Source organism: Cololabis saira, chromosome 11, assembly GCF_033807715.1.
Source record: "Cololabis saira isolate AMF1-May2022 chromosome 11, fColSai1.1, whole genome shotgun sequence".
Classification (NCBI taxonomy): domain Eukaryota; kingdom Metazoa; phylum Chordata; class Actinopteri; order Beloniformes; family Belonidae; genus Cololabis; species Cololabis saira.
Window position 1 is genome coordinate 36,909,878 of NC_084597.1, and position 13,440 is coordinate 36,923,317.

The 13,440-nt window shown below is 40.9% G+C and overlaps 1 protein-coding gene across 9 annotated transcripts in view; it reads left to right on the forward strand.

Annotated features, from left to right (window-relative positions):
- Window positions 1-13,440, forward strand: part of vav2 (vav 2 guanine nucleotide exchange factor) — a 259,563-nt gene that overhangs the window by 180,382 nt on the left and 65,741 nt on the right. For all 9 annotated transcript variants that reach the window (XM_061734430.1, XM_061734432.1, XM_061734435.1 and 6 more), the window contains exon 3: window positions 4,018-4,076. In XM_061734430.1, coding sequence (XP_061590414.1) covers window positions 4,018-4,076 — 59 coding nt within the window. The remainder of the gene's footprint in view (window positions 1-4,017; window positions 4,077-13,440) is intronic.

Genomic DNA, 13,440 nt, shown 5'->3' on the forward strand with positions numbered 1-13,440 from the left:
CATAATAGGATGACTTTTCCTTTTTGTTTTGCTTTTGTTGGATGACTTCCAACAAAAGCATTGATTTCAGGTGCGAGATAGTCGTATTCTGCCTGCATCAGATTTAAACTAAATTGGCAGTATGTTTTATGATGGATAGACCTCGGGTGCATGTTTTCAGATCTTAATCGGATCACAGCCACACCCTCCCACTGTTAATAGGATGTGGTCATTTATGACGATGCAAATTCAGTCAGTCCCCAGTTGCCAGGGGGAAACCAGGTCTTGAAGGTCTTTTCATTGGTTGCAGGGTCGTCACATGTTATATGGTGTGGTGTATTGCATCCAGCTGGGGCAGGGGCCACATGTGGCAAATCAGGAGGCAAGGTCGGCTTGCATTTGCAAACATTTGACAGTTAATCCGTAGACATAATGCCCTATCCAGTACATGGTTTGCAAATGTTGCACGCTATTGTCATGCTGAAACTAGTCGCATCAGTGATGCTTTGTGATTAACATGCGTCCTTGTGACTGACAAAAAGGGTCCGTTGTTGGTATGGGTACGGAGTTGTAAGGTGGCGATTAATATAAGACGGTGGTTTAATGCTTTAACTAAGTTATCGCCCAATCATGGAACGTGTTGTTTCCTTATTCTTAATGGTGGTAGAGAGGTGTTTTTTTTTTCTTTTGCTTGCCCCTGAGTTAAGACTCCCTGGGGAGAACTAGATGAGAGGGAAATTAATAATGTGTGGAGATTCAAAGGCTCTGACTGCATCAAAAGGATTAGAAGAGCGAAAGGAGACTGGGTAGGAGGCTCAAAGGAAAGCAAAAAACATTTGGGGGTAAAAAAAGGAAGCACAATCAGCCAGACAGGCCATCTTTTAGCTCTCAAAAATGACATTTCCTACCTTTTTTTTTTTACATCTTTTTTTCTTCAAAAGTTGACACATTTACCTGAGGTCTTATTAGTAGTCAGCCACTGGACTCCAACCTTTTCCTGAAATCAGCTTTATGCAAGTGGGTGGGGATAAAAACGGAGACGCTGGACGATTCTGCTGTGATCTGTGTCTGTTACGTCATAGTACGCTCCAGATCTGAATTGTTCACTAAAAATTACATTTTTCAGAGTTACTCTGTCCAAAACAAAGTGGCAGGATTATGTTATCTCAGTGTTGTTAGGATAGTAATCACCTCATCTAGGGTTTTACAAAAGAGTTTAAACTTAATGGCAAATTTCTGAAAAGTTTGGGAGGCCATGATAGAACGTTTCAAGACCAAATTTCATACTGAAGCCAGAGTGACATTATCAACACAGCCAGTATCAACTCACGTAGTTCATTTTACGTCATTTGTGGCTAACATGAACTAAAAGCTAAGAACAGTCCACCAACCTTAAAGGAAATTTGGGAATTACTATTAATGGACATTATCCTGTAATGTGTGAAAGTTACGCAAACATCTTCATTGCTGGCACAGCAGGCCCTCGTGTGACCTATCTGGCCTTGAAACCAGTAGCTCTGCTCCCCTTTGAACCTAGATCATCCTGGGCTGAAGGCAGCTGTGTTTAGCCATATTGGTCTGCAGCTCACCAGGCAGCATAATATATTAATTTCTCTAAATGGATATAAAAGCCCAGATATACTTGCAGTTCAGAACGCATACGCATCATGGCCGTCATGCGTATCCTGCGTTCATTTTTGTCGCGTTGACCTGCACGTTCTTAAAAAGACACTGAACGCGTACGCGACCTGCAGTTCTCGCTCTGGCGGCGAGCGACGCTGGTCTCGGTCAGATACCAGCTGGCCACAAGTGACGACAAGGAGGTGGCTGGCGCCATTTCCTTTGCCGAGATTGCAACCAAAGCAATGTTATAATTTCCTCTTCATCCAATGTTGTCATGTTAACTTGTTTGTTGTTCTAATCCACTACTGCTACTACCGCTGCTACTACCGCTACTACTAAATATTTAATCACTTTTCTAACTGTTGCTCTGCTTACTGCCCCCTATCGGTCACCGCCGGTACGACGTGTTCTCCTCGCGTACTACGCAGTTGGTGCAGTTGGTGGTGCACGCGAACGGATGCGAACGCAAGCTCAAACAGCAAATATATCTGGGCTCTTAGCCGTCCAACATTTTAATTCACTTTTTGTATTTCAGTGGCCACGGGGGGAGGGGGGGATGTCAGTAATGCTGATGGGGAAGGCCGCCATATGTGTCCCTTGCCTGCAGTATGACTGGATGGGCAGATTGCCACCAAACAGCACAATGGCTTTATCCACAGTGATCTCTTAAAACCCCTGACGATTGGTTTAACAGACTGCTCCCTTCCCTGCCTTTCTGCCCATCTTCGTCTCTCATTTTGGCCACTATCTACACACGGTGCAGTCAGAATTTGTTCCGAGGAGGTGTAATCGTAGACTTGCCCCATAATGGAACCCATTAAGCATAAACAGTGCTGCCTATTACACGAGGGGTAACCCCTTATCACCCGGCTGAGTGAAAGTCCCATTGTGGTTTCCCTCCATGGAGCATTTAGATGTAACCATTGAGACATATATGCACTCTGTAATGGTGCTCCATGTAGTTCATTCATTTTCCATGATTACATTAAACACTCGAACACCTTGAATAGTGAAAGGTAAAGGACAACAACATTTAAACACAAGTGGTTCTCAACGTTAGAGTGCCGGAGGTCTTTTTCATGACAGCCATTAAGATGGGCTCGACTTTATGGTAAATACCACTGGCACAGAGCTGTCATATTGTGTGCTTACTGAAGAGGGAGCTTGATGAGAGGCTGTGGGTAACACACCTGCCTAGAAAGGGGTTGAGATAACAATTTTCTCCTCCCTGTCAAGGAGACATCTGGCATTGCCATGGTGTTGCAAGCCGAAATACACCCAGGAGTGGGTAATGAGCCGTAGGAGACATGGTTTGTGTTCTGTAAAGTGTGTGTCTGTGTGTGTATTTTTGAGCTAGGTGATTCCCTTGTCTTCTTGAATTAGCCTGCGAGCACGCCATCTGTAGTACTAAACCATAAAGCCCCCGGTGTGTGACTTGATACAACATTAAATCTGTACAGGGCCACATTTAAGCTTTTTGCACCAATGAATAAAAAGAAACGACAGCAAAGTAGTTAAAAAAACAACACCATGGAAATCTGAGACAGCACTTAGAGAGGCCAGTGCACTCTTTTGCAGTTCTAAATAAAGTCTTTCATATCTTTATTAAAAATTGATAGTTTCTTCCTTTGGCCAGGCTTGCCTTGTTCATCAATTTTCATAAATATTTTGTTGTGTAGTTTCTGTGTAATCTTCCTGAAAAAGAGGCAATGATGCTTAGAACATCCTTCTACTTCGGCAAGCTAACAGTAAAAATTACTAAGCTCCTGAAGCAGAAGATGTAATCAGTGGAAGACAGGTTACTTTATATGTGCATGTCTTTCTGGTACCTATATCTGATAGGGAAACACTATAGAAACACAAAAAAAAGACATTATTATATTTGTCTCATAGTTGGATGAGCACAACAAAGCGAAGTGGGTGAAATTATTTTTCTTTGGTAAATATTGTTTAGTTTCTCAAAATTGATCGGTGCCGTTGATATATCTTTTTTCATTTCATTGCATTGCAACAGTCATTGTTTTTATGTTTTTGCCGCTTTCGTTTTGTTTCATCACCCACTGAAATGTTGATGGGGACATATTTTACAGTCTTTTCGATAGTTTCAATAGTAGGGTCAAAATACGACAGACCTTTTTACTTTGTTTTGGTGCGTGTGTGCTTTTGAATCTAGTTTTACAGCTTTGTTCTGTCAACTTCTAATGTACAGCAAATTCAACACACAGTCGGATAATGCACTCTTATCTGCGATCTCCCTGTAAATCTGATCAGCTTGCTGATCATGTTGTCTGACTTCTTTTCAGGGTTTTATTATGCAAAAGTTTTATATTTTCGCACTTACTTCAGACACACAAATACACGCTCTCAAGTACAATTCTCCTCATTGAATATTTGCCTTTTTTTTGTTTGTTTCAGGTCATCTCTGCTCTGTCGAGGATCTCCCACCACAGCATTGCACAAATCAAAGGCATCAGGTATGTGCCACATACATAACTCATTCATTTATCATTTGTGATAGGAGGCACTTGAAAGCACTCCACATTTTCTTTGCAGGTCTCCATTAAATGGATGATGTTAATAACACCTGCTGCGTATTTAAAAGTCAATTTACATTTTAACCAATTAACTGCAGGATTTTGTCAACATTATCACTGCAAAATAATAGACAGCACATTTCCATCTGTCACTCAAAACGGTACTGAGTGAGAATACTTGACTGGATGCAACAGTGATGATTTGTCATTCATAGAGGTGAGAATGAGAAAACCGTTGACACTTCTTTATCAGAGCTAGGATGTGCTTATAATCGCTCTTCATTTGCTTGCAGTTCGGTGGCTCACAGAGGTTGCATAAAAAGCCATTTTATACTCTGAGTAATAAGTCAACAGTCTGCACCCATTAGGAGTCATGCCAGGAAATGAAAGGAGAAAAAGAGCGAGAGAGCTGGTCCCTTGTCATTAATAAGATCAGCACAGCTTGCTGAATGCCTGTTTATCGCTGGCCGTCCATGCTGACTTCTTTGTTATAAGTTGTCAAAATCAATGCTCATTTAGTCTGGATACTGAAAAATAAAGCCCAACCTTTTGACTGGCACTGCTTTTTCAGACCTTGGCTCAAAGCACCACGTTCTGCTTCGATTTGGATCCCCCAAAAAAATGGTCTAGAGGATTCTGCAGAGCTAACCGTGTTTACAAAAACACATAATTGGCAATAATATGACCCAACCAGCTTTTGTCCTGCACATGAGCAAGTATTGATTTGGTGAGTTTTACAGTGTGTGTGTGTGTGTGTGTGTGTGTGTGTGTGTGTGTGTGTGTGTGTGTGTGTGTGTGTGTGTGTGTGTGTGTGTGTGTGTGTGTGTGTGTGTGTGTGTGTGTGTGTGATAGAGGCTGTACAGTAAAGTAGTGCATTACTATTCTGAATATGGGGGAAAATAAATGTGGGATGAGATTTCTAGCTAAACTCTGGGTGGAGCAGCCAGAGGAAACATTATGTGAGAGATGCTGGTTGATAACAGGACATTTGTATTGCACATACTTACATTCAAAGAGCTTTTGTGTGGGTAGACGTTTAACACATTTGCCTGTTTATGTGTCTCTCAGCAAAACACTGAATTCCTCCCAACATCATGGGAGACACAAATGATCAATAAGAGATGACTTCATCTCACAAGGTCGCATTTGATTCAGGGTCAGAACAAGAAATCATTAAATACATCTGAACTAAATCTTCAGTAAATGTTTGAATGTGGGAATATTGTAATACAATTATCTTTAACACAATATACAGTGTTTTGTATGTGAGCTGTAAGTAGAAGGCTATAATCTTTGAAAAAAAAGATAGGTTAAAAAAAGTCTAGTTTGTTAGTTTTTTTTGTTTTATTAAGTACATGTAGCTACCTCCTTCTTTTCCATTTTATGTAGTCAGAGTTGAGGTACTTTTAATTGATCTTTTTTTCTTTCTTTTTTTATACTTGGAGGTACCAGCAATAACAGGCCAAAAGCATATAAGCCAGTTTTCTCATCATTGTATGAAGCATATATGTGAGAGGTGGAATCCGCTGCAAGTCTGAAATGAAAGTAACACAGGAAAACACACAACGGGTACACAAGCCTTTGGAATAGGGATGGGCCATATGACCTCAAATCTTTATCACGATAAACTTTGATGGTGGCAATTCTCCCAACGAGTGAAATGGGAATAGAATTCCATCGGGTTTAGTAGTGGGTGTATTCTGGAAATTGCACAAAACTGTGGATTTGGACCAGTTGATAGAGTAGTCAGATAGAGATGTTTTGCATTGTATGTCTTTAATATTTTGGTTTTGCCTAATAGCAGCTGCTAAAGGCTCAATAAATATCCCAAATAGTGAAGGAGAAAGAGGACAACCGGGTCTGGTACCTCTTTGCAAGTTAAAGCTTGTTGAAATTTGATCGTTTGTCCTTACACATGCCTTGGGAGAGCTATATAATATCTTTATCCAATCAATAAAAGATTTCCCAAATCCAAATTTGTGCAAAGTTTCAAATAGAAATTTCCAGATTACCCGATCAAATGCTTTTTTCTGCATCTAGAGATATAATTGTAGTTTCCAGATTATGGATATTTGAATGATTTATAATATTAATTAGTCTATGTGTATTAGTGGAAGAATGTCTACACTTAATAAAGCCTGTTTTATCAGGGTGTATAATAGAAGGGGTTATTCTTTCCAAACGTTTGGAAAGATCTTTGCAGAATATTTTGAGATCTACATTTATAAGGGATATTGGGTGGTAGCTCGATGGGAGGTAGGATCCTTGTCTGGTTTCAATAGGAGGCTGATATTAGTTCTTATTTGAGGGTAAACTTTTATTTACCTTAAAGGTATTGTGACATCATTTTTAACATGCTTTTAACACTATTAAAAGTCTTGGCCAACATCCCTCAAATGTGTCTAAAAGGGTGTAACAAGAAAAACTTCACTCTAGTACTCCATTCCTGGCTTTTTATGACAGTGTTTTTTTGCGCCGTGAAAAACGCTTCCTTTTCCCCCTTTCCTGTCAATCATTGCCCCGCTCCTCCTCCAAACCTCCTCCAACCCAACTGCTACACACTTCTGCCGGCGTCTCCACACACACGCGCGCACACCGACCACAAACACCGACACACAGCCCAGACAGGGCGACTACAGCCCGGGGATGAAGTCCGTGCGCACACCGAACCGGACTTCTAACAGCGGCGTCGGAGAGTTAAGCCGGGAGCGACAGGCGAAGCATGCACAGAAAAGCAGTCCACCGCAAACAATCATAAAAATAAAGGCATGTAAATAAAGTGTCCTCTTATCTTAAGTCCAGTCAGTGGCCGCGGGTCTTCTTAGCAGTTTTCCTCCGGTGATTAGAACAGAAGAGGCTCTAAACAGCTCCGTGTTAAGCCTGATTTATGGTTCCGCGTTAAATCGACGCAGAGCCTACGCCGTAGGGTTCAGCGTACGGTGCGCGTCACCGCGTAACCCTACGCCGTAGACTCTACGTCGGTATAACGCGGAACCATAAATCAGCCTTTATGGTGCACTGGAGAGGAGAGGAGGCAGGGAGCTGGGTGGAGGGGGCTGTGATTTAGCGGGCCGTTACGTAACGGCCCGCCACCAAACCAGATGCGCCGTTTTTGCACAGTTATGCGGAAAATCCCAGGAAGCACACAATACACTGAATGTTAAAAGTTCGTTGTTTTTTGGGTGTAATTGATGTCAAGACACCCAATGTTTAAAATCATTTTATGAAATGTTGGTGCTAATATGATCCAAAATTCTTTATAAAACTGGAAAGCCACCCAGGCCCGGAGCTTTTTATTCATCTTTAACTGGGAGATGATCCACACTCATAACCACCTCTAAACAAACATCACAGAGCCCAAACTATACGATATGTGATTCATGGCCTATAATATGGATAATATCACAATTAATGGTAGGACATATTGCAAATACTGGCGTACTTCTTCTGCAACAAAAAAATCTATATGCTGTTACTTGTGATTGCGTTCAGACTGTCTTGGTTGTTCCTGTTAAATGTTGTTTTTCCAGACAGGTTAAAAAATAACCTTTACCTTGACATGTTTCGACTACACCTGTAGTCTTCCTCACAAGATGTCACATCATGTTGACTTGACAGGGTCTCACTATTTTTTATGGGAAATGGTCAGACAGTAGAGGACGATTGCACCCTCTGCTGTCTGAGCTGAAACCAATAAACCCCATCGCTGGATCAAGGAAGCCATCAAAGTCAGAAAACGGGCCCTGAGGACCATCAGCAGAGATGAGCTAGCCTGCATCCTGTGCCATTCCTGGGATGCAGTCTTCAGCAGGGAGGCACAACCATCCTTGGCTGTCTGCCATTTTTCATTAAAACAGCGAACAAGACCAACAACATCACACGACATCTTCGGAGGAAGACTACAGGAGTTGTCAAAACATGTCAAAGTAAAGAAGCTTTCTCTGGAAAAAGAACCTTTAACAAGATCAATACATTGTTGCCAAATATCAGTACATATTTAATGACATAATCTGCTCTAGACAGATTTTCCTGCTTTTAGCATCACTACTTCACTGGCTCTTCATGGTGGTTGGTGGCTGAACACGTGTTCAGAGAACCTTGTTTCATTAATTAAAATATCAGTGTTGGGCACCAGTGCGTCAGTTCTCATATTGCATGAAGAGCGTGGATATTTTTTGCCTTATCAGAACTTTGTCCCACTCGTTATCTGTGACTCGCCATCGTTTTCATATCTCTGCCCGCATCTGTGGGTCCATCAGCTTGCCTGTTTCCTGAGTTACACTAACTTCCAGTAAAAGGGACTGTTGTTCAGCATTTGTAATCTTCTACAGAGCTACCCACATCATCATTTTAATATCTAATGCAGCTGCCTTAAGTTATTTTTCTGTCTCTTACTCTACCCACTCGAGGCTGGGAGATATGCAGAGGGGCATATGATGAATACAAATACAAGGCCACAAATTGCCTTACTGAGCACGAAGAAGGAGGGTGCTTGCTGTACATAATGTAGATGTCCGTTGACTCTAGTTAGCCTTTTAAAAACAGCTTAATAACTATTATCAACACAAAATCGGTGACATTCAAGGATGCAATGACCTGCCAGACCATCTGACTCATTTTAAAGCTTTGTCTCTGAAGGGATGAATTATTTTTAGGGATATAATTATGCAAAACATTGAAACCATGTTTAATATGTGCAGCTTTATTAACAAACACATATGCACTGTAGCATCCTTCAGAATGAACTTGTTGTTTTTTTAAGGCTAAAGCAAGATAATACCATAAAAATCATGAAATACGAGAAGAAAAAAGACAAAAGCATGAAAGAAAACCTAAGACAATCCTCTCCTTTGTCTTGTAATCATAGTTCATTCTCGATCGTACAAAAGTTCACACTGAACTACCGGGAAAAAAAACACAACCAAATTACTGAGAAATTAAAAAACTAACAAAGAAAAGTTTGTGTACAAAGAGTAATGCTCTGCACTGTACTTCTCAAGCCGACCTCAGATTTCCAGACATACTGTATATCAAATGGTAGATGCTGAATTGTTTAGTTTTTACTACCAGGTGAGTCATTGACTAAATCAGAGTCTCTTTTCTAAAATCCTGCACCTCTTCTGAAAGAGCTGGTTTAAAACTCTTTGGAAACAAGTGTCCCTGTCAGATAATAAGTAAAGGTCTTATTTTTTAGTTATTTAATTTTAACAGTTGACAAATTCCTACCATGTAGATGCAGTTAAATATTTGTTATAATTCGATTTATTTCATTTCACTGTTAATGAAGCAGAGTCTCTCTGTCATTGAGACGCTGGTGATGCTTCTCTTCTTTCTTTTTTTTAACTCAATAATGAGGCCTTCTGAATAAGGAGTAAATATTAGATGATTGATTTTCAGATTTTCTCATTGATTTAAAAGATCTCCTCTGACTCCCCGGGTGGTGATTCAGACAGTGACCTCATGGTCTTGAAACTGTAAGCGTCAGCACAAAATCGCTCCATCCTTTGAGCTTTAAAATGATCAGAAACTTCTTCAGTGTATTAAAGCTGTGAGTAGAAATGCCTCAGGCAAGACCATTGATCTCGTCTGTTCCCTGTGATCAGACCTTGTCGGTTCACAGCTCATCCAGGCTGTGTTTAAGCACATGCACAGTATAAGACTCCTTTTGTCTGTTTAATCACTCTGATTTATGGTGATCCATAGAAAAGCCCATACTGGTCAACATCTGAATTGACAAAAGTAGTTACATATACATTTGTTGACAAAACCTGTAATTGCATTTGAACCACTTCTACTATTAGTCCTTTGAATTTACTGTACATAATGGTAATGTATTACTTAGAAAACCCTCTGTACATTTTACCAGCTGTAACTGGTGTGGTTTTGGATAACCTTTCCTTAGGTGTCTCCTGAGTTGACCATGTGATTCTCATTGCTCATCCCCAGTATAATCGTGTGTCATTCTACTCCTCGGTCTTCAGGCCCCCCCTCTTTCCTTTTGCTTATCCTTGCTGTCCTCAGCAAGCCTCTCTTTAACCCTCAGCCTCTGTCTCATGTCTTCTGTGATCGCTGATCCCGGCTGTTTTGTCATATGTCATGTGCTCTGACCTCAGCTCAGCTTTGAGAAGGAATTTTACAGAAGAGGCTGCATATTAAACTATAAAGTAACACTAGAGGGGTGTATTAATGCTCTTGACACTGGTTCCAACTGACATCTTTCTTGGGGGAGAATTATTGGGTTATTTTGCTTTTATGTTAAGTAACATTTAAATATAATGAGTATTTTTTTGTCCAAACTAAAGGAAAAAGAGTTTCCACTTTGAGGTGTATAGCAAGTTTGGCATGATTTGGAGTTGTGGATGACAATAAAGCCACGGAGACTGGATTATTCTACTTTTATCCATACTGTGACATCATTGCACTGTGAATCTTGATTTATTACAATGCATGCCCCATCTTAATTTTTCAGCCATGCCAAGTGAATACCTGCCATGCGTTAATTGCACACATAAACACTGTTAATATGACACAAACCTGCAAGAAAAAGACCCAACACTCATATATTACTTGCCTGCACTCAACCCTCCCCAGGCAGCACGCTTTTATAGACGGGCACAGTACAATAAGTGGCGAAAGTGCACTCGTTTGCTGGAGCTCCAGCGATTTATCGACCCCTTGCAGAAAGGAAGCCGTGTCCTGGGACATGAAACTGCTTCCTTCTGCTCACCATTTGAGCCACTTTCATGCATAACGGCTACAGTGTTGTTCCACTATTTGACAGTAGTTGATCAATGGACCAGCTCACTGCAGCTTTGAACATCACACACAATGTGCCAACGATTCCCTTCTCACCCACAAACAGATTGGTGAGTTGTACAATACTATGATTAATAAGAAAAAGGAAAGGAAATAACAGAGGGATGGAATCCTGCAATAGAAAAGACGAGTAAATTGTAATGTATGATAAGTATGAATGGTAATACTTCTAAATACGGTTTTACCTGTCTATGATATAATGCACTCATAATGTCACAGCTCATTTCCTACACACAGTCACACAGATTGTTGTTTTTGTGGAAAAACAGCAAATATTTGTAGATCGAAAAAGCCGCATGCGGCTCTTTCAGTTATTATCCATAAACACCATTTATTTTTTATGTTACATGAAGCATTTCTGAACCGTATACAGTATAAACTGTCATATCTAATATCTTCTTGACTCTATAGTGTTTACAGTGTGTGGGCACGCAAGCTGCAGGGCTGCAGTTTATTTAACATTTGTGTCATTATGTTATCTACATAAACAACAACACAAACTGGCATCACAGCTGCGCTTCAGCTTGACCGTGAATTTAGAGGACATAAAGGTTGCAGCTTGTTCTGAGGCTCTTGATAACCAGTAACAGCAGTCTTTGACCACATGAGGTGCATCGCACCTCCTTCAAGATGCTCACAGATGCTAAAATGGACATTAAATGGCTTTGAAAGTAATAAGAAAGTGATAAGAAAAAAAAAGTTTTCCTCACGTTGAGATATCTTCATGACCACAATAACTCTAAGTTCATGATAACCGCTATATAATGATGAATGTCATTTGTGTTTTTGTCGACTGCTTCTGTGACTTCTAAATATTAAGATACAAATTTTTTTTTACCATTGATATGATATCCTTCGCTTTTTGCCAGTGTTTTGCACCCCTGGTTTCTCAGGAACATATTTAAGTCATATTTAATCATAAAAACTATGATGTTGTGCTCGCTCCAACACGCTAAACAAACAGGGATAAAGTTAAGCATTAGGCCTGTAAAGATAATTTCCACCTAAACGAAGACACAGTGAACACATCATAAAAAGATAGTAACGCAGCACATCACAGAAAACTGGTGCTAGTGAACAGCTTTTATATTCTACAAAGAAAAAAGGGAAAAGAAAAACAATATTAATACATTATATAGTTAAATGTAGTGTAATGAATCTCCACAGTGTGTGAATCAGAAGATTTATGTCCTCCAAAAGTGCAGTTTTTTCTCAGATAGTTTATAAAAAATATTTAATAAAATAGAATTTCTGAGTTTATGAAGCATTCATTTGTTTTCACAACCTTGCATGCAATATAAATAGCAGGTAAGCCTTTCTATTACCGTATTTTCACGACCATACGGCGCGCCGTATGAAAAGGCGCAGTCTCAGTTATGTGTGCCATTACTGTATTTAACACACACATACGGCGCACCGTACGAAAAGGCGCCGTCTACACACACACATATGGCGTGCCGCATTACAACAACACACACACAAGCATACAAGTGTGCGTATTTAAAAATAGAGCAGGAGCAAAACTGAGTTTGATTGTGCTTTATTTAAGTCTTTATTACAAAATACTAAAAAATTTTAAATCACCAATGAATAATCAAAAATTAAAACAAGTGTCATTAATCCAACCCATCGAAGTTCTCATCCTCCGTTTCTGAATTAAACAGGTGCGCTAAATCAAATATACAACACTTCAGGACTCAGCCCATCGGCCTTCATCCACAGCCCGATCGCACTGAGTCCGGTGACGGGCACGAGCCAGGCGCGCAGCTCTCTGTGTCACGGGGTGGTTTGTTGGGGACCCGAATGCAGGAGAGCAAGAGGCAGGAGCTGGAAAAAACTTAAATTTATTGCAAAAGCAAACCAAATATGCTGCCAAGCAGGATCAAAAGGCAGACCAAAAACATGAATCCGAAAACTCGACGAGGAGAACAGGGAGGGAGGAAACAGTACGGACCAGCGAGGAGCAGGGGAAAGACAAGACTAGATATACACAGGGGATAACGAGACACAGGTGCAGACAATCAGGGCAGATGGGAAACAGGAGGTTTCAAGACAGAACTGAAACTGGGGGAAAGGTCAAATCCTGACACTCTGGCTACGCGCTGACCAGTTCTCCTGGTCTCAGCGCGATCGGGCTGAGTCCTGACAACTGTTCCACTTTCTTCGCTGTCAGAGTCATTTTCCGTGCCGTGCGGCCCCTCGGAAATGATGCTGGCTTTTGCGAAAGCTCCACCAACAGTCCCAGCAGAAACGTTAGCCCACGCATCTACAATCCATCCGCAAACTGTGGCGTAACTTGCTTGGCGCTGCCTTCCACTCTTTGTGAAACGGTCATCGGTCATCCATCGCTCTCACGCCGCTCGCAGCCTTACTTTGAACGGTCGGTTCACACCGCTGTCCATCGGTTGGAGTTCCTTTGTCAGACCTCCCGGAATAACAGCAAACGCAGCATTCTTTGTTTCACTTCTTTTTTCACATCGGCTGTGAG